Here is a 21,451-nt window from a genome sequence, read left to right as displayed (position 1 = left end):
ATACATAATGCAACAGATACCAACTTAGCAATGCTGCTCAGGGGCATCTCTTCCACACAACATTTCTTCTCAGTGCTCAATGTTCTTCCTAGTCTGAAGTCAACTATACTTCAACAAAAGCTGCGCACAGCCTGAAATTTCATCATCATGATCAGATGCAGGAAGTTTGCATAATTTGAGTTATTCAGGGATTGTAAACTTAGAATCATTAAAATCAAATCTCCTTCATTAAACAAAATGATTTTGTGCAGACAAATCCTGGAAAAGTCATTAAGCATACCTATGCCCAATTCACAGATCTAGAAATATTAATATTTGCTGGGCTATCTTCCTTCTGTAAAGGAAGATTGAGAAGAAAAAAAAAAGAGTAGTATCGAAGTTTTCCCACACTCAAAAATCCAAGTAAATTTAAAAAAAGTTCCAAGAATAGTATTTGGGGAGCTATTCAAAGGCTAATGCTAGCCTGGCCAGTCACGTCTCCCCAGGATTCCTACAGTCACCAAAAAGGGAAAGTTCAGTTATATGCCTATGTTGAACTGTTCAACAACTTAGAGGTTTATTTCTCCATACTAATGATTGGAAGACCTTAGGGAAAACTGCCTTTCTAATAAAGCTAGTAGCTTTCTGAATGATCCCTCACTCTTATTCTAGAGAGATGCTTTCAAACAGCCCAGTCTGAAGCTATTGTCACACTAACCTAACCTCTGCAATAGCATGAGATGCAAATCAGAAACTGAAACAGATTAAAATGTAAGGTAAAAACTAATCCACGGTGAAATTACAAGATAAGAAGGTGCATCAGCAGTGAAAACCGAGTCAGAATTTCTTTAAAGTTCCTTGTTATGAATGTGAAGCATCTCTATTATAAGTAACTTTTCTTGTAAGCCATGCTAGAATAGGCCAGCAGTAGCATGCAGCTAGCAAGCATTACTACTTAGAGGTAAGATTATCCTATTAACATCATTTAGATGAATGTACCATTCAGTTAAATAAAATTAATCCAGTCTCTCAATATCTATTAAAAAAAAAAAAAACAAAGATTAATTTCCACTAATAAATGGAACAACAAAATCTATTAAAAACAGTTCTTTTATTTTCAAGACTGAAGAACAGGGCTAAACTAGAAAATAACTGAATCACGCTATGAGCCTTCTGTAATGCAGGAAGCCCAAAAGATTTCAGTGTAAGACTCGAGTCTGATCATAGCTATTAGCTATCTTTTTTCAAAGTTCATTTGGTGCCCTAATGCTTCCATACGAAAGACTCCTGAGGCATCACTGGAGTCCATATCCTCCAGTATGAGGTGCTCTGCTTTCAGTTCTTTCTAAACCAGCAGAACGTGTGATGTGCTTTCGTGACCAAGGACTGTCTAGAAGCTGCCTCAATGAACTGGCAACCTGAGGATGGACTGGAATTTCTAGCAATCACATACCCATACTGCAGATAAACAGTACCATAAATCCCTCCAAGCTTTGCACGGACTGGGTTTTGATACTCCCATTTTAACATACGAGGTTTTAATGAATAGTGTCTCTAGTAAGTTGTAATGATAATATTACACTTGTCACAATGTACACTGTGTACATACATTTACAACATCAAACTAGTAACTATTTTAAAAATATGAATGTGTATTCACTTTCAAAATGGTACATTTATGTATCATTTTTAAACTTACGTTGTTTTGAAATTTAAGCAGGCTGCTCATGAAAAATTCATTCAAATAAATTAGGTAGATACTTTCTAATTTTCAAACCCTGATTCCCATTCCCATAAAGAGAAAACTTACTACAATATTACAGGTTGCTCTGTGGAGTTACTCAAAAATATTTGGAATAATCCAGTCAATTCTCATCAAATTTATACATATTTCCTGTAATAACTTCTACGTGAAAATAAACATGGAAAAAAAAAGGTAATAATAAGTAAATGCATAAAAGTTGCTCTTTCTTACTTACTGTAACAAGTAGACTGCATTTATTACTTTGGCTATAAAGGTATAGCTCTTAATATCTAAATTAGTCATGATGGTTTAAACAATGTAAAACTGGAATATGCACAACAAAGTGCCATATATATTCAAGGAATGTATTAAAAATCTTATTACGGCAAATACGTATGATTCTTGAAAGCACAAATGGACTTGCCTGGGGTCTTTCTGAATGCTGTCTATGGATGGAGATCGTGTGGTCCCATCATCGGCGGGCGTTGCGTGCTGCAGCCTGTTATAACTGGACTCTGACAGTCGATACTGCATTGACCTGTAGGGTTCCGCATAGGTAGCTGTTGTGTTCAGAGCGTAATTATTTCTTTGGTATGTGAGTGTGCTACGCTGACTGGATGATCTTTGCAGATTTCCAACTCCTAGTATAAAACCAGTATTAAAACAAACCAGGTAAATGTCTATTGAAGAGAAGAGGCAATACATAGTTTTAAAAAAAAAATAATAATAATAAAAAAATCAGTGTTAAAAACGTGTACCGTGCTGAATGTTGAAAGCTATTGCTAGATTTAAGGGAGCCATTACTCAATGTCCCAGGGAAGACAGAGAGATTAGTTACAGAACTAAAGGTCTGACGGAATCAGGCTTATGCCTCAGCTTGCCTCAACAAATATTTAAAGTAAGGAACGCATCTTGTGCCACCAAGCAGAAATCAGGATGCAAAATGTTTTCAAGGTTTATAATAAAATTCAATTACTAACAGCAACGTCAATTTGCCAACTGTATGAAAAAGAAAAAGGAAAAATAAGTGAACAAAAATTTATGTAGTTTATATGATATTTTCCTGTTCCCAACTACATGTACATTTTCCCTGACAAAAAGCTAACAAGAGGATGATTTCAAAGATTAAGCTGATCATTTCAAAAACAGGAACATGTATCTTCCTGACTTAACAGAGCTGTTGTGGTAGCTTTTGTTCTTCCAAGGTAAGTGATATTAGGTAGACAAGTAAACAGAGAATTCCAATTTCTAGTTATATTTCCTCATTGGCACATCCTGACAAACTTAGATTTGTTTACTCTAGGTTGTAGAAGATAGGAGAATTGCGAAAACTGTTGACTCCTCCAACATTCCATACTCTTAGTATTTCAGTTACATTAACAAACATTAAAAAGCAATTTTCAAATGTGTGAAAAAATGACATGAATCGGACACTTCTCTACAAATATTCCTAGATAGTAACTTAGTTAAATCACTCTTAATATTTTGAGAGTTTTTGGAAATTACTTCACTATACAAATTATTAATCAACCTTAAAGAACAAACTGCACTGCAACATATATTACATTTCTCTTTACAGAAAATCAGTTCTAATATTAATCTAATGCCTATGCACTTCATAATACATGAGTAGCAATTCTATGAAATACTATAGAAATATTTCAGTTTCAATATACGATCTTCAGATATAGTATTTTAACATTATCCTTTGCTGAGAAGTTGAGTAAAACCAGTATTTTTACTGTGAAAGATGCAGTAGGTAATTTAAGTGTGCAACCTATCATTTTACTGTACTGATGAATAAAAAAAAATATGAACAAACTCAATTCGTAAGAGAAGGATGCACAGAGAATGAAGAGGAAGCAATAAATTTTGTGTGTCATGAAATACGCTTTGCTTGGATGTACCTGAGTGTGTGATATCAAACAGAAAATATTCTGACCCTAAGCTGACACTGATATATAGCTCTAAGTATTTCTTGCAAACATCACAAAAACTTTTTAATTCCTACTGGTTATTTTAAGTCCTTCAAACCTAGTTTCTATCTCCATTAATTTATAACATCTGGTTTTTCCTTTTAAACTAGCATGATGTATCTCATAGATGTTCTCCTATATGCCATAGGTTCCAGAAAAACTCCAGTAAGTAAATTAAGCATGACTTTGGGACACAGTCAATGGAAGAGCTTTGGAAGCCCTTTACCCACCTGACCCTGTTCGATATAATGCTGACTGGGATCCCTGGTGGAGCTCAATTGTTCCGTGATTTGGACTACGGTACACAGGACTGTAGTAAGTTCTGCCTTCATAGATAGGGGTGATGTGCAAGTCCGGAGATACAGTTGATCGTAATTCTTGTCCTAGTTGACTGTGTTGACTAGCATATGAACTCCTCAGGCCTAAAACCAAGAAGAGGGAAATATGTACATGGCCCATATCAGTTAAAAATAATAAAGCTGTTATGCTTGAATCTTTCTTCTTTTAGCCAAGAAAAGGTGTTAGTTATATCTACAGTTATAAAGATTTATTCATTAAACTTCTTTCTGTTATTAAATGCTCCACACTGAAAGGTTCATTGACAAAGCACCATTTCTTTCATGAAAAGTTTTGTGCGTACACTGACAACTTTAAGTTTTCCAAGTCAATTTTTTCGGTAGCATTTATAGTTGAAAGTCTAAAACATACAGAGTAAAAGCTAAGTCAGCATGTGCAGTTCACAGATTCAGCAATGACAAGGTAAGCTGTGAACCTGACAGAAATCCAGTTGTGAAATAGGGCACAGCCTAAAGGGGGTCATAATCCTGAAAATGAAACAACACATAGCAGTAAGAGCAAAAGTCACCTTGATAGTGGCAGAGATTTAAGCATGTGGAGAAAAGTCTTTATAAAGGTTTAAATAGTCCGTGATGTGTGTATATATATATATTGCTATGCTGCAGCTGTATGAGAATCTTTTTTCACCTTGCCTTTCAGCTGTCCCTCTTGAGTTCCTTTTAACTTATCTCTGTCTCGTTTAACTTAAATTCCTCAGCAGTGGACCTCCTGCTACCACTTCTGCAGTGCTAGATCCAAGTACATTATGGGCAGAGGTGCAGAACAGCTTTTCAATAACAGCATTTTGAATAGCACTGCACAAGGTCAGACTTGCTTCTCCTTGTGAAGGGTCCCCCTCCATCTGCTCCATGAAAACTTCATTCATGTTGCCTAGAATTTCTTTCCATGCATTCTGGTGTGTTACTGTATTTCTGTATGTATCTTTCCCCTTACTATGGTTGCTAATTCAGTTAGCAAAAATCTCCTATTAAGTTCACTGTTGCCATCCTGATTAGGAGGTTAGTGGTACAGTCTTAATCCTATATTTCTTCTTTTTCAGCCTGGAAACTGTTTTTGACGTGTAGTACCACCCCTCCCATTGACTCTCTAATGTGTGCTTTGTATACACTTTGCTTCCTGATATTGGTGTTGTGCTAACTAGCTACCCTCCACCAACCTCCTCATCTATTTTTAATGCTTTCATTTAAAGCATCCTAGTTCCCCTATTTTGTAAGTTATACTTCCAGAGTCTACAGAGAAGCACTAATATACTAAACTGGAGAGCAGAAAAATAGTTAGAATTTAGTTAATTCTGAGAGTTCTTCACCATCTCCTACTGAGGGTACAGAGCATTTGCAACTAACAGGATGCATCACCCAAGGGAAAAGCTCTTCTGCACTCATCAGTTTCTCCCCTACCCCTACTCTTAAAAAAAATTCTTTTGGAAGCATTTCAGAATTGCTGTATTTCAATACTCCTCTCAATCTTCCACACTTCTGTATCATCTGTTTCACTGTCTTACACACCCCTAACTGACAGTCTCCTTGGCTGAACCTTTAGCTAGCCAAGTACTAAACAAGCCTCAGATGCTCATATTTAATAAAATGTAAGCCAAACCCATATTTATTTTCAAACTTGGCTTACTTATGTATTATGTAATTGCAACATAACACTTTTGCCACCTACACCAACTTGTTTTTTGAATATTACACTACCAGGAAAATTCTCTTTAATTTTGAAAAGCTTTTATTTTTAACATCTGTATTCCAGTCTCTTGAATTTTTACTTCCTTTGAAACAATTACACAATACTTTTCCTTTTGCCTCTGAGGTTTACCTTGCCACGGGGTCCTCTTCCACTCTCTGACTTTTCTTTACTGCGTCTTGCAGTGGCCTAATCTCCCCTTCACCCCTTTTGAACTCACTCCAGTTCCTTCTGCTCTTGGTATTCTTTGTTTATTCTGTGATTTCACCAGTTTTGCTCTTTTAATTAAATTCTTCAGAGTAAAGATGACCAAATATACTTCCCATTGTACTACAGTACATAAGTGTGACAATCACATACATCCCACTTGGTCTCAGACCAGCATTCCTCATGCTTCCCTTCCTAGACTGCTAATCTAATTTTTTCAATCTTACAACATAATTTACTGTCATCTTTCTTGCCTAAAATTATATGCAGAGTTTATCTACAACATTTACTCGCTACATCATAAATTGTTAAAAGAGTTAGAAAAAAGTTAGCAAATAAGTATGTAACATATGGGTGGTATAGCCAAGGCAAACACATTTTTAAATGTTTAGTCATTCACAAATTCAAGTAGGGCATAAAACCAGCATAATTTTTGGTTTTAAAAGGTATTTTAAAAACTATTTTACAAAATTAATACTGTTTTGTCCACTTCAGCATTACCATTGTAGGCACTAAAGCTTTAGCAGCTATCAAAGCAATAGAATATGCTAAGTGAACTATGCAAAGGTAATGAAATGATGGAGATTACGGAACAACTTCAAAATACAATTAAAGTAGTGATGTGTAACCAAATGTATCCTGCATTTGCATATTTTTCCCCCCAAAAATCACAGACCTGCTCTATCAGTGTCTGCAAGGAAACGTTTGGGGGTCTCACAGGTCATCAATAAGAAAACACAACTATAGGTGGTAAAAACACAGAGACTTCACCAAAGCAATGCAGGCAACTGGACCTATGTCCAATGCAAAGCAGGCAATTGGACCTACACCTCCCAGATGACGATGCTATCTCCTGGGAAGACACTCATCTTATTAACATTACAGTTTTCCCAGAGCATGCACCACACGGATACCCTTCTTAGAGACTGTAAGCACAGAAGGAAGAGAGGACCTGATCATATATCCATCCTCTCCTTCAGCTTACATAGCAGGGAAGAGTTCTGGATTATCCTAAAGGCTGCTACAGTACTAACCTTCCCCCACATCCAAACGTCCTCTCCGAAAACTGATCATATACAAATTTGAGTTTAAGATTTCAGGTGTTATATTGAACTGTTCCCTCTAAAGAAACATGAAAACTAATTTATACTAGAAAATGTAAGAGGTTTTTTTATAATACTGAGGGATTCTTACTCATAGTTTGTAACACAGAGCACAGGGAAGTCATACCATTTCAAGTTTCCTGGAAAGATTACAGTGGAGATGGCTATAAAATGAGATGCTCTCTAGGCTTGACTACCACAGTTGCTAATTACTTCCTTAACACTAAAAGCATTAAATTTAAAGCATCTGTTTCTGAATTACTGATTCACTATCCCAATAACTCCTTTTTTCTAAAGATGTATCAGTTCAACTGTTTAGACAAGGTGATATTCTCAAGCAGTGGTATTTGTGAAGTACCTTAATATTTTAAGAGTACAAGATTGCTGTTACGTCACAAATTATGCAGCCCACTGGACTGCATTCATTTAAACTACTGAATAGCTTTTCACGTCAAATTGATTTACTCCCCCTCCCCGCCTTATCAAACTGGTAGATTACTGTGTCTTGCAAACAGAGGTGAGGGAGAAGACACCTTACACCTTCTGTTGAGGAATGAGAATATTTTGGAATTTCCTGCAGTATAATAGTTTAAAAGAAAAAACAGACATTGCAGTCTGTTCAAAAAAGCATATGGTCTAACGGCAAAGTCACCTTGTCTGTGCTCATTTAGATGAAGGTCAGAACAAAACCAGTTACACACATAGAACTTAAAATGTAAAGTAACTGCATCTTAATAAGAACTGCCTCTCAGATGAATAGATTCTACCTTTTAGGGCTTTATTTTAAGCTAATATTACAATGGTTGCCCTCTATTTAAGTTGAAGTACTTTGAGATAGCCTAGAAATATTAGGGGAAAAGACAACTAAAATTCAGTGGTACTAAGTCACATATTTTAAGAAAGAACTAGACATAAAACTAGTTCCAGCCTAGTATCTTTTACATTGCGTATAACCTGCACATACATTTAAATGTACTTTATCTTTGAAAATACTGAAATCCCTTTGTTTGGAAGACTCAGAATTTCACTTAGCTACTTAAAACATACTACTTAATTTAATGCATGGCTAGCAATGTAGTAATTGAAGAGAAAGACGGTATTCACAGGGAACTTATGGCACGATTGATACATAGTGTTTGACATCAGTATTTACAACTGTTTTGATACATCCACAATTATGTCCTAGTGCTACAATGTTTCATCCATAAAACGACTATTGCATTACAGGTTTTCTACAGTTGTAGGTTTGCACCAAGTTTTAAGCTGTGTCTTTACCTTTTTACTAACCTGTAAGGCTATCTGGACGTGGAGGGACCATTCTCTCATATATGTCATACTGCTGTCCATATTGTTCAATATCATGAATCGTTCTTTGCAGTGTTGTTCCCAAATGCTGTGGAACTGCAGTCATGCCAGAACGCTTTGGGGAAGAAGATCCCAGCTGAGTTTGGGATGGAGAAGCTACTCTGGTTTGTACATCAGTAAGGGCAAGAGGAGAGCCAACTCTGACCGACGTTTGGTATTGGGAAGTCCCGCCATTGGGATTTGCCGGCTGTCTGGATGTAACCGAGCCGATGCGCCGCACAGCCGTTGGGGAGGCAGGTCTCTGTGCAGCGTACGGGGATGCTGCCCGCTGTACCGGCAGAGTAGTGGATGAATACGCATGAGAAGTAAGGGATCTCTGCTCAGTAACTGATGGAGAACCATACCCGCTACCCAGAGACGTTCGCAGCGACCCCCTTGAAGGGGAAACACCCGTGCTGACCATGTAAGAGGGAGACTGGGCTCTGGATGGGACTGAACTGACACGTCTCATGACTCGGTTGGTCGCAATATTTACTGAAGGCTGTTTAAAAACAAAAACATTTATTAGTTTTATCATTTAGGCCATGTAGTGGATACTTTTCTCCCATAAGACACAGAATTCAACAAGAAATGCACACAATTTAACAATATATAAAAGCAGCTGAAGCGTAGCTTTTACCCTAAACGTAATTCCTTCAAGTTTTCCTATGAAATAGATTTTTTTCTAACCAGTATTTCTTAATATATAAAATGGCAATTTAACATTAAAAAAACATCCATTCCTCATTCTTATTTGGCTTTCTATGTTAATATGCACCTATGCTTTCTTTCCTCACTACTCTACCCACTTTGGAGATTCAGGAACAGTAATGCAAAGAGTTCTAGTATAAGCTAATAAAGTTTTGTCAATCACTGTCTTACCATCATTCTGATTAATGAAAAAGGAGGGGGAAAAAGCCAGAAACAGTAGAAGGTACAGAACACAGATACCTTCTTCCTTTAAGCACTACACACAGGCTAAATTCTAGGAGGCCTTCCCCAATATCACAACTGAATTTTAAGTGAGTGATACTTTCTTGATATTATATTAGCAGTGTACTCTGCAGTCAGGAGTCCTCAGAAGTTTTACTTAATTTCAGCTGCAGTGAATGAACCAGATCACATGCATGCTGATTTCAGCGAATAAGTCTATGTCTGCTGCAAGCCATTTCTGCTTTTTAACCAGTGCAGGTGTTAAATAAAAGTGTAATTTCATAACATCAATTCCAGCCTGTACAAAGGTAGGTCCAGCTATATGATTATTGTCTTTAAAACTGTGTTACAGACAGTGTACAGAGATAAAGTGTACTATTTTGAGCATACCTGGACTGATGTCTGCCCTTCAGCTCGCGAGCTTCTCACCAAATGGTTATTAGCGGTTCCAATAAGGGAATGCTGCTGTCTGTTTTCTGATTTGCTCAAATTCTGGCTGTTATGGAAACTGCTTACTTCCTGGTAACCACTGTCAGAATAAGAATTCATTTGTGTTGAACTTCTTGAGTTACCTACAGACCCTGTAGATATGAAGCCAGCATAAGAATAAAAGCATCGAACAACTTCACAAAAATAAAATATTATATAACTTTGTTGCATTCATAATTGTATTACATTTTTATACAGTCAATACAGAAATATATTCTAATATTTAAAATGCACACAACAGACCCTCACTTTCATGGAGAGATGTCTGTTCTGGTGAGTAGAGGTTCCCTTGTTCTGGTTCTGTCCTAATGTCATAGGCATTGGTATGAACACTCTCTGACACTTGGGGTTTGTTTACACTGGTGGTCGGAGGATCTGAAAGAATAAATTAATTAGATAAATCCAATGTTTCATATTAAGTTTCCTGCAAACTTAATCACAGTAATTTTCCCACACATACTAACGAAGAACTTACTTCCAACATAAACAGAGTCTACTGGTAGACAGGTATCATCTACCAAACTAAATGAAAAGAACATTAATACTAATGCCTGAGAATCTTGTTTCCTACAGTTTTGATGTAGTTCTACAATTCTAAATTTTCAAATGTACATTCCAACCTATTTTAATGAAAAATGTAATTGATTACCTAGTAAATATACTTTGCACAGTGGAAACACTGTGCAACTGTGTTGTAGTGCACAGAGGATAGCTCTCACTTGTCTTAAGGTCCTATAATCTCAAGAGCTTCATAAGTAAAAGGCTGAGTTGAATTTCATCCCTGTTTGTGTACCATCAACAGAAGTTGCTGCAAATTTTATACCTTTTTTACTTCATATACTACTATCCAAATGCTTACTTTTTAACAACTCTTAAGCTAACTTCAGTTCTAAGAATGTTAGCTGAACTTTACAGACAGCAAAGGAAAGCGTCATCATACATAAGAGAAAGCAAAAGAGACATCACAACACTATGATGAAGAAAGGAAAAAGTTAAACATAGTCTGGAAAAAAGGACAAAGATGAGGACATGAAACAAAAAGAAAAACTGAATCAAAATTATTTTGACAGAAATATTAAGCATTCAATTGCCATCATGTTACACTTACTGATGAAGAACAGGCATCAGAGATGCAGTATAGAATCACAGAATCATTTAGGTTGGAAAGACCTTTAAGATCAGCAAGTCCAACCGCTAACCTAACACTGCCAAGTCCACCACTAAACCATGTCCCTAAGTGCCACATCTACACGTCTTTTAAATACCTCCAGGGATGGTGACTCCACCACTTCCCTGGGCAGCCTGTTCCAGTGCTTGACAACCCTTTCGGTGAAGAAATTTTTCCTAATATCCAATCTAAACCTCCCCTGAGGAAGGGGAGCAGGAAATGTGGGTTACGTTTAAAGGTAACACCAGATATGTAAATTCTTGCTGAAGAAATATATGAATGAGTCTAGAGTGGAAACCAAAAGAAACATGCTAAGAAGTAACAGTCTAGTAAAAACTTCTGCGACTGCTTCATGTCAAAAGTTGCGAGTTGTGGACAGTGAAGCCTGCTAAGTGCTCTTTGAAAATGAATATAACAGCACGCTACAGAAAGAGGCAAAACTGTTAGGAGCTTGCACAAGTTTGATGCTAAGAGGAAGATGGAAAAAAAGGCTGAAATAAATTCTATGCAACAGCTAATAAAAACTCTCTCAAACTGACAAAGAATACCTCGATATAAAATCTAGTGGCACTCATGGGAAAAAATCCCACACAAAACCAACAAAGCACAAAAGAAAAAACCCTGACAGATGAGCTATTGGAAATTCTTTATAACAGTTGTTATTACAGTGCACTTCACAAGAGAAATAAAAAACAGAGTATTTGTACCTATCAAGCTGTAAAGAAATACTCTGATTTTTACCAATAGCTGTACACAAAATGCTGGTGTCTCACTATTTGCACAATTAGCCATGATGGAACATTCATACTAAAAATGTTACTCATTAATTGCTATTATGAGGAATGTTTGAACACTATTCAAATACCAGATTAAAAAAAAAATTAAAAAATCAATATATCTTAGAAATTACAGGCAGTCTGCACAGTTATTTATCAGTCATACATTCTTAGGTCAAAGCCATCCAGCAAAATTTGAAGCTAATTAATTTACTATAATAGGAGTATTATGACCAAATTTAATTAAGATTTAATAAGAAGTGTTACTACACTTCCATTAATTTAATCATCAGTATGCCTAGAAACGATACAGAGAACCAACACTGAAATAACTCACTTCCACAGCTCCTGTTACACTAACTTGATAACAGATTGTAACAGACATCAGTGGGTATTACATATTCTTTAGAATAAAATACTTGCGGGGACTGGGATATTTAAATTATAATTATGTTCAACTTCAATATTTTAATCTTCAGTCTTTTTTGTTTAAATAATACAAGGCCCTGTTATATTAGTTACTTGATATTACATGATACTAAATCAATGTCAAACTGACAAATAATCAGTTTTGGGAGAAACACACAGGAAGAATAAAGTTCAATTGTGCAGTGCCATACAGATGTTCCTAAGACAGAGGTCTGAACCAAAACCTCGCTTCCATCACACATTTGCCACCAAGCAAATGCTTTCACAATGCTAAAAAATAAAGATTGTTTAAGCTGTCTAACAAAGGCAAGAATGCACAATAAAGTGAATTGTTGTCTATCTCTCTCTGCTACTATAAATCATGAGGAGAGTGCCCTGAGTAAAATAATAGCCTTTTTATAAATGGCTGCTGATCTAATATTCTATTTATGAGCATCTGCAAAACAACAACATTTTATATTTCTCTTAAAAATTCTGCTTTATGCATCAGTAGAATTATACAATTACAGCTACAGTCAGGTCACATCTTATCACATCATTGCCTCAGCTGAGGCAATACCATGATGGCAACTGAAATAATTTAAATACAATTATACACAAGTTTAAGAGCTTAGTCTCTAAATAAAACACAAAACAGGAAGGGGAAGGGAAAGCAGACAGTTTGAGAGACTTATTTACCTAAAATAGTCACAATTGTCATAATTATGAATATGCTTGAGTGAACAAGCAGATAACTACGGTGTGTTATTCTTTGTACAGCAGAAACTGGATAGCTCTTAAAACTGCATGCATCCTTATATAAAGATATGATATTAACACTATGTAGAACTTGGTTAATAAAACTTTTAACAAGCTACCTAAAATGCTAATTGCATTTTGATTACATTAGACCAGTTTTGCCTAATACGACATTCTGTCAAGAGTACGTGATTGAATTAGAGAAACAAGATCCAGTGCAAAAAGCAATGTGCAGGGAGTCAAGGTCCCACTTCTGGTCCTGCTGTGTGGTTTTGACATGTTGGCTTCTGCACATACGCTTCATCACTCTAAAGAGACGACCACCGTTCAGAAGATTGACTCTTCAATACTAAATATTTTAACTGATGCAGAAAACCTAACTAGTTAAATGCTCTGATCGATGAAGGATGGATTAGATTATTTCAACAGGCACTTGAATGTAACTTTTAAGACGCAGTCCTATCCATTCCACCTAATATACTCAAGAGTAGATGTAGAAGTACTACAGGACAAATGTTTCTTGTTTTGGAAACAAAGTTCAAGCTATCCTGAGACACAAAAATAAAAAAAAGCACTGTCAGAAAAACCTTCACTTATTGGAGATTTTCTGAGTTAAGTAAGAATATCTGTAAAAAGAAAATCAGTTTTCAAGCTTAAAACATACAGTATTTTTTCATTATTCTTACCTGCCAAGGGGAAGACTCAAAAGTATTTTTGAATTAATTGCAAAGGAGACCCAATACACAAGACTTTTGTTATGGTCACATCTCACACAAAAATGCAAAGGCACAAAAAGGTGCAAGAAAAGTACCTGCCACTACCTCTAAGCCAAAACAACCTTTCACAATAACAGAGGAACACACAAGTCTCTTCACGTGTGAGAAAGAGGATATTCATGTTATACTTTAGAAAAGATACTTGAAGAAGATATGTAGCATTGCTGCTAACATTCAGTTCACTTCAAAACAAGCAATGAATGCCAAGAAAATAAAGTTTTTTGGGCTTAAAGCAAAATGTACACATAAAAGATGATACCTGACGATCTCCAAGGAAATGACTTCTCAGTAGAGCTGCAAAAGAAAAAAAATTATCACAAAAATGAACCATGTGTCTAGTTTGGATTTATTTTTTATTTTTTTAACCAAAGCATACAGAATTGTACAAAAACCCCAGCAGATAAAGTTTCAACAGCCCATGTAAATAACACTCTGCAGCACTTTACACCTGACAACTAAATCATTGGTTATTGATTTTAATTTTGTATTATTCAGTGGGAATGCCCTGTAACTTACCGTACGGCAAATTATCAAGCAGCGTAACCTATCTCCAACAGGACAGGTAAGAGCATGATTTATGATACGCACTTTCTATTTAAGGTGTAATGACATAAATAAAATAGTATACAGCAAGTGTTCACAGTCATGTGTGTATGATTAGCAGTAAACCAACCAAAGACAGGAGCATTCGCTGCTTATGGTAGGGTCTAGCAAAGGAAGTTTGGGAATCACAATTCTAGAGCATTTTGCTTCTACATGTAAAGCAGTTTGAAAAAAATGAACAGAAACAGACCTACAGTTTTTACTGTTATTTCATTTTCCAGTTTTCCAGAGAGAATTCTGATCCTTTGCATATGATGAGAAGTCAGACCATTTGACATACCAAAACATGTACACCTCTAAGGGTAAACAGGTAACAGATTTTACATTGTCAAGGTTAAAGAGATGCCTTAAGAAACAACTATTTCACAAGATCAAACAGGTATTTAATATCAGTGTAAACCCCTACTTCTCTTGTATTTTTCCAATAACTATTTTGTATCGAACTATCTTAACCATTTTGTTTCTTCTACAAAGCAATGTTCTTTCATGTGTTGATAATAGTATTGATGCACAACCGCCTTTGCAGACAAATGCAAAATTCACCCAGGTATTACTAAAATTAGATACATTTTTCCATAAGAATACGTAGAGTATTTCCTCACTCTACATATGAACTATCAAACTTTGAATATTAAATCATTTTTGCAATGATTATAAGCTGCTATTTTCCAAACAAAAAGCTATTTAAAGGAAAGAATAGGCAAGTCCATCAGATTTTATGATGTCTAAATATCAGCATGAAACTGATTTTGGGTAAGATGTATCTATTTCTAAATTAGTGTTATTTATTTTACTTCTTTCTACCACAGCTACCAATTACAAAAAACTGTAGCACAGCAACATGAACAGCACTAGATACTTATTTTCTAAAATAAAAACAATCATTTAGGAGCCTTTTTTAGAAACAAAGTATTTGTGTATAAAAGAGTGCTAAACTTGCATACTAGCACAAACTAAACTACAATTACAATGAAATTTAAAGAAAAAGGAGAATTCGAATACAGGCTTCAAGTGTCTGAAAGCCAACTTCATATCTAGGTAGTAACAGAATTTTTACTATGTATTGGCTATTCCTTCCCTCAGTCTAAAATTTTAGTGTCTTTTGGGGTGCTAATTTTTTCTTTAGAACGTACATAAATTGGACCAGTTAAATAGACTGAAACTTGGTGTACAGAATTACAGGTGAAGAGCTGAACTCCAGACTGAGACTTTCCAGGCTCATCTGCCTTCAGAAGTTTGTGGTCTACTGTATTTCTGAGATGCCTGTGGAGAGAAGAGTGCTCAAACACAGACTCCATCAAATTCAGATGCATGCCTCAACTTCCACAGATATTTTCTCTTTCCTGAAGGACCATCTTGTCCAAGCCCAGAGGCACAAATATCTTAAGTTTAGACAAAGACGAAATCACTTAGCAGTACTGGAACACAAGTCCAATGTCAGAAACACTAAATAAGCACATAAACAAAATCAAACTACATGCCAAAACAGGATAAGCAACTAGTTCAATTGAATGTCATACTGTGGGTTTAAGTAGGGTAGTTTAAGAACTCACCCTACAACAACCAGCAGCTACCTTCCCCAAAACTCAGCTACTGTGACCACGTGAGGTCTGTCATTCCACCTGAGTGCAAAGTCAGGCAGGCTAGTTTAAACCACCTTTAGTGGTATAGTTTAAATTGGGATTTAAACAAACTCAGATCTTGCAGGACAGAACCTGCTAAGGCGTTTCAGGAAAGAAGGTCATAGCCTCCAGCTAACAGGAGGTAACAAACAGCTACAGATGGTTATTTCTTAAGCTATTACAACTTTCTCTGCAGAAGAACAGACTAAGCGAACACGGTACACAAGCCAGACAGCTCTGTGAAAAACCAAAACTATCTAGAGACACCTGGAACTCTACAGCAAAGGAACTGTACTACCATCACCTGGCTATTCCAGAGCAGTAAGCAGTGCCAAGACCACCAAACCTCAATTTTTGCACAGCCTTGGGCTAAAGTTCATTCAATTTAAATAAAAAACTAAAAAGATTTCTCATTTCTAGTACACTACCATTGAATCTAACTAGTGCATTAACTCCAGAATGTTTTTTTGGCATATTTTGGGGATTGTAACTACATGCCAAAGTAAATTCTGTGCAACTTTACTGGTTTTTTGCTTGCAAACGGAACCTTGTAATTATTTTGATGAAACTTTTAGAAATATTTCTATTGTTAAAAATTCATGCGGAAATTTGTACGAAAACTGGTACTGAATTCAAAAGAATTTGTATAAAACTGAATGAATTTTAATTATTGAAAGCTGAGTTCTGAACATTAGTTAATCTACATGAATTCTTTACAGAGTATATTCTTTACTCTTCACCAAGCAAGCTGGGATATAATGGGTTCTTTAATCAACTACTGTTAGCCTATTCATTAATACGTTGCTCCACTGAAATGAAGAAATATGAAGACTATTTGACAGATCCTGTGCACACTGGCCCCAGAATTCTCATGCTACCTGAACGTCAAGTTTTACACTCTTCACCTTTTACTTTATCCCTCAGACTTACTGGAAACTCAATTTCTTATAATGAGATGACATCATTCTGTGCTGCTAGCAAAGGTAAAAAGTGCTAAGCATACAGAAATACTTTACTCCTACATACACAAGATTATAAAAAACCCCAAACGTATCTCTACCCAGCACATCCGGCTAACTGAACTTTCTTCACATGTACAGGACTTATGAACGATAAAGCTTGCTCTGACTATGGGTCATAAGTAGAAAGCTACTTCATGAACAAATAAACTGGTTAAGAATTTAACTTCTTACTAAATTATTTTTGCAAAAGTCCAGCATCTACCACCTACTGACTTCATAATCTAATTTTGTCACCTTACAGATGAAATGTTTTGAAGTTACCAAATCTTTCAGCTTTGATAAGTAAGTCTAATGCATCTTATTCCACTGTTTAAAAAACAGTGTGGTCAAATACTGCACTACCAATGAGAAGCTGCTGCCATTAACTAGTCATTATGCTGTCTCCTCCTGACATTAACATGTAATATATCTAAAGAGAGCCCATATGCGGTGCACTGCACTTCTAAAAATACTTAGCCCACTACTATCCTTGAAAAAGAATTAGGTTAGTAGGGTAGACATGCAGAAATTATGTTTTTCTTTCAGAACAGTTTGGTATGACATATATAGTTTTCAATTAAAGAAGTTGAGAGAAATATTATTACAGTATAGCAGCTATTTTTAAATGCTATGGAAGGAAAGCATAGATAAAATATCAGACATACGATCATGTACACAAACAGAATTTTCTCTTCCCTTCTCAATCTGCTTCGCAAGAGCGCAAAGAATAAGTGAAATAAAAACGTACCTCTACACTAAGTGCATACAAAATACATACACCAAAACACTAACTTTTTAGCCAGTAACACAAATATTTGGTAACTGAAGATGGAGCATGCATACAAACTCTGCTGAAATCAATCTATTCACTTTTTTTTTTTTTATCCTTTGCTCTCCCCCACCCCCCTTGTATTTCCTAAGTATCTGGACTTTCTTGTTTGTTTGTTTTGGTGTTGGTTTTGGTGGTTTGGTTATTTGGGGGGGGGGGACGGCGGGGGGAACTGTTTGGTTTTTTTGTTTGTTTGGAGTTTTTTGGTCCCTTTCTTAATTTCACACCTTTTCTTTGCCATCTTACAGCTTTAGTTCAAAGCTGATGTCTTAGACACAAAATTGAATCAGCTGCCAATCTGGAAAAAAATAATAATCTGATAAATGGAAAAGGTTTTGTATGAAGTCATTTAGAGACAAAATGTACTAAGTATCATTAGTACCATTTTACATTCCTCAAGCAATACCTCTCAAATAAACAGTTTCCAGCTTTGGACTTGCAAGTTAGGAAAGGAGGTCAACATGCGTCTCAGTCAAATGGCTATGAGAGCTCAAGGACTTGGCCACACTTCAAAGGCAGAACTGGCCGGTCGAGGTCACAGCCAGGTCTCTGACAGTACCTGTGTATAGGATAGCAAGGCTACAGGAACAGTTCTCGGTGCTACATACATCTTTTGCAGGTTTTATATGACATGAAACAGTTTAAGCCTATTATCTTAGCAAGTATTCCATAAGATGAAATGTATTTCTGATTTAAACAGTACCGCTTGAGAGAAAAGTAGTGACTTCCATTGCCTGTCTTAACTGTGTGAATATACTGCTGTTATCAAAAAAAGGCAACAGCTGAAAAAATTAAGTATTATTTGTTAAATATTTCTAAAATGGTGAAAAGCTGTAAAAAGCTAAATATATAATTATGTTGAAAATGTATGTACTTCACACATATTTCTTTAGCATTTTAGTTTACTGCTTGGCTAAGCTTTCATCATCGGAATACATCTGTTCTGTCAGGCACCCAGTAGCGAATGGTTTATTCACAGGGATTCGTGCCTGCTACTTAAGTTTTGGCTGGCAGCTCCACCTAAGTGCCTGTTAAGACTGAATGTATTCTTTTACTTGTCCTTTATCTTCCATTTTAAATATCTACATCAAGAACACATTTACAATTATATGCAGTATGAAGGCTTAAAGCTTTGTATAACTGTAAATTCTTGGTATAAGGGGATTTTTCTAATAAAATGGCATATATTAAATCCCACAAACTTGTAATACACATTACAAGCAACTGGCAACCATCAAAATCAGTATAACGAAATTTCATATTTTTGCTTTTCTTGTTGATACAGGTCAGCAGAAGTTTTCACAAATATTTTAACTAAACGAGGTAATTTTCAGTCTTCAAGTTTTCTAATAGCTATCTTCTTGATTTCACTAATACACCTAATTCCTGTACCCACTCTGCTAGACACTGTACAAAGTACCATAGCCGTCTTATGTCCCACATACAAAAATTAAACAGCTCTGCCACCAAGAGCAAGTGGTCCTACGACTCGCTAGATGTTTTCAGCTGACACAGGCAAGCACTAATGCTCTGGGTACGAATTTAGAAAGCTGTATCTGGAATACTACACCCAAATGTGGTCACTCGTACTGAAGGATGCTATTTCAGCTTGAAACCCAACGCTGAGAAGCGACTGAGACTCCCAGGCCCCCACAGCAGGCAGCCACGCAGAACAGCTGGGCACGGGAAACACCAGCCCTACGGAGAGCAGAACACTGCTGCCACCCTACAGCCTGTGCTGTCTGACACCATGCACAGTTAGCACTGCGACAGTAGTAACAGCACACCGCCCATCACCAACGTCTTCCTACTGGTACCACAAAATAGGAATTCAAAATGCAAGTCTCTGGCATGTTTTACTGTCTTCCGAAAGAATTAACAGTCCTTCAAGTATTATTTTAGCTAAACGATGCACCACAGTAACTACCATGACACTCACTGCCCTTTCAGTTCTTCAGGCATTTTCAGTGTGACAGGTTAACACGTACCACCTGATCCGTCACCATTGTCCACTAGAGACTTCAGGTCATCTTGCATGAGCACTTGTACGAGCAGTTACCATAATTCAGTTGACACACAATCACCTACTGCATCTCAATCTGTAGTGTGCAGTAGATGTACATTCACAGTAAAAATAACAATCCTATTTTGTAGCCTAGTCTATTATTGGGTTAGCTAGTAAGTATTTACATATGCAGCTGAAGTCAATATTAAATCATCACTCTTCAATTTATCACCAGAGCAACTCATCAGTAAGCTACAAATTTTTTTTCATATTTGAACATCAGCAAATTGCATAAAACCCCCAAAATTCCTCAATTCTACTGGCATTCAAAAGCTTTGATGGAATTTCAGAAAGGCTTACAGTCTGGGTAAACAGAAAACAAAAATATGAATACTGGAGCTATAACAAGAAACTTTGCAAGCTTCACTCATTTTCGATGTAGACATGCAAAAAAATAAGCATTTCTAAATTTCTGTGGACTCAAGACAAATGATAGCACACCCTGTAATTTTAAACGAACAGTTGATGCTGCCTGAGTGCCACAGCTGAAGTGCCAAAGGAAAGACATAGCATTCAGCATCAGAGACTTGGAACGATGTCTTCTATATCTCAGATAAGTGCTTTTGATCACCCACTCACTAAGCTAAGCATCTTAAATAGCCTTATTAAATGATGGATTGACTGGAAATACAGTGACTCTTTAGGTCCTAAAAATTAGAGTAGGGGACCCTATAATGCTTCCTGAAGTAGTGTGGTAAAACTACAACCTAGAAAATATGCAACACACATTGCATACGCATCAAAGGTTGTATGTCCACCTTAACCACTAATGAATCTACCTATAAGCATGATTGTTACTATATTTACATTCCCAGTACTGCCTGAAGACCTGAAGTAAGCAAGTAAGAAACTGTACAAACCAGAAGGAAACACATCAATAGAAACTTCTGTCTAACATGTAGGTACAGTCAAAAAAGCAAATCCGAACCCAACTGTAAAGAAAACATGAAAAAATCCTGAAAATTTGCGGATGTTACATAGACCAATGATTCTGTTCTTCTTCTCCCCCCCACCCCACCCCAAATTAGGAGAAATGAAAGATAAGAAAAAATAAATTCATTTCCTAAGACAATTCTAAAGTTCAATCAAATAGTAAAGACAGAGGAAGAGACACTCAATGAGACTGTTTTAAAGAACAGAACAAACCTAACACAGTCCATTCTCAAGTTCCAAAATTAAGGTCACAAGATATCATTACAGTCTAAAACATAATAAAAATAAAAACCAAATCTTTATATGTAATTATTTGTAATAGAGAGAACAGAAACTCTACAGCTAGATTAAAGAAGATTTATAATATGCTAAGTAAGCACTGTAACGCCTAAAACAATCATAGCACGGACCAATTTCTAACAAAAGGAGATTCCTTCATTCTGCAACAGAGATGGGCACTTCCTCTGAATGTTTAGCATCAGCAACTGTCAGGTGACCCGATGACCGCTAATTTTATCTAACATGGCAAGCAGTTCCTAGCTAGCTACTAATGACAGAATTAATCACCATTTCTTCTAAACTGTTAGGATAAATGGACTATTAATATCTGTGCCCAAAATATTCTTCCAACAGCTCTATGATCAACCAGGAGGTCTTGATTTAAAATTATTCATTACTTTGCTAAATTCAAATACA

At 36.2% G+C, this 21,451-nt stretch overlaps 1 protein-coding gene across 1 annotated transcript in view; it reads right to left on the bottom strand.

Moving 5' to 3' along the window:
• PKP4 (plakophilin 4) overlaps nucleotides 1-21,451 on the bottom strand; it is a 103,114-nt gene that overhangs the window by 32,306 nt on the left and 49,357 nt on the right. The window contains exons 4-9 of the mRNA XM_050899494.1: nucleotides 13,962-13,996; nucleotides 10,065-10,190; nucleotides 9,717-9,907; nucleotides 8,337-8,895; nucleotides 3,930-4,121; nucleotides 2,144-2,364 (exon numbers count right to left, since the gene is read on the bottom strand). Of these exons, the coding sequence (XP_050755451.1) occupies nucleotides 2,144-2,364; nucleotides 3,930-4,121; nucleotides 8,337-8,895; nucleotides 9,717-9,907; nucleotides 10,065-10,190; nucleotides 13,962-13,996 (1,324 nt within the window). The remainder of the gene's footprint in view (nucleotides 1-2,143; nucleotides 2,365-3,929; nucleotides 4,122-8,336; nucleotides 8,896-9,716; nucleotides 9,908-10,064; nucleotides 10,191-13,961; nucleotides 13,997-21,451) is intronic.

The sequence above is a fragment of the Gymnogyps californianus genome, chromosome 7 (genome assembly GCF_018139145.2).
Source record: "Gymnogyps californianus isolate 813 chromosome 7, ASM1813914v2, whole genome shotgun sequence".
In the NCBI taxonomy this organism is placed as follows: Eukaryota; Metazoa; Chordata; class Aves; order Accipitriformes; family Cathartidae; genus Gymnogyps; species Gymnogyps californianus.
Note: the sequence above shows the minus strand (reverse complement) of the source record. Positions and strands in the feature narration are given on the sequence as shown.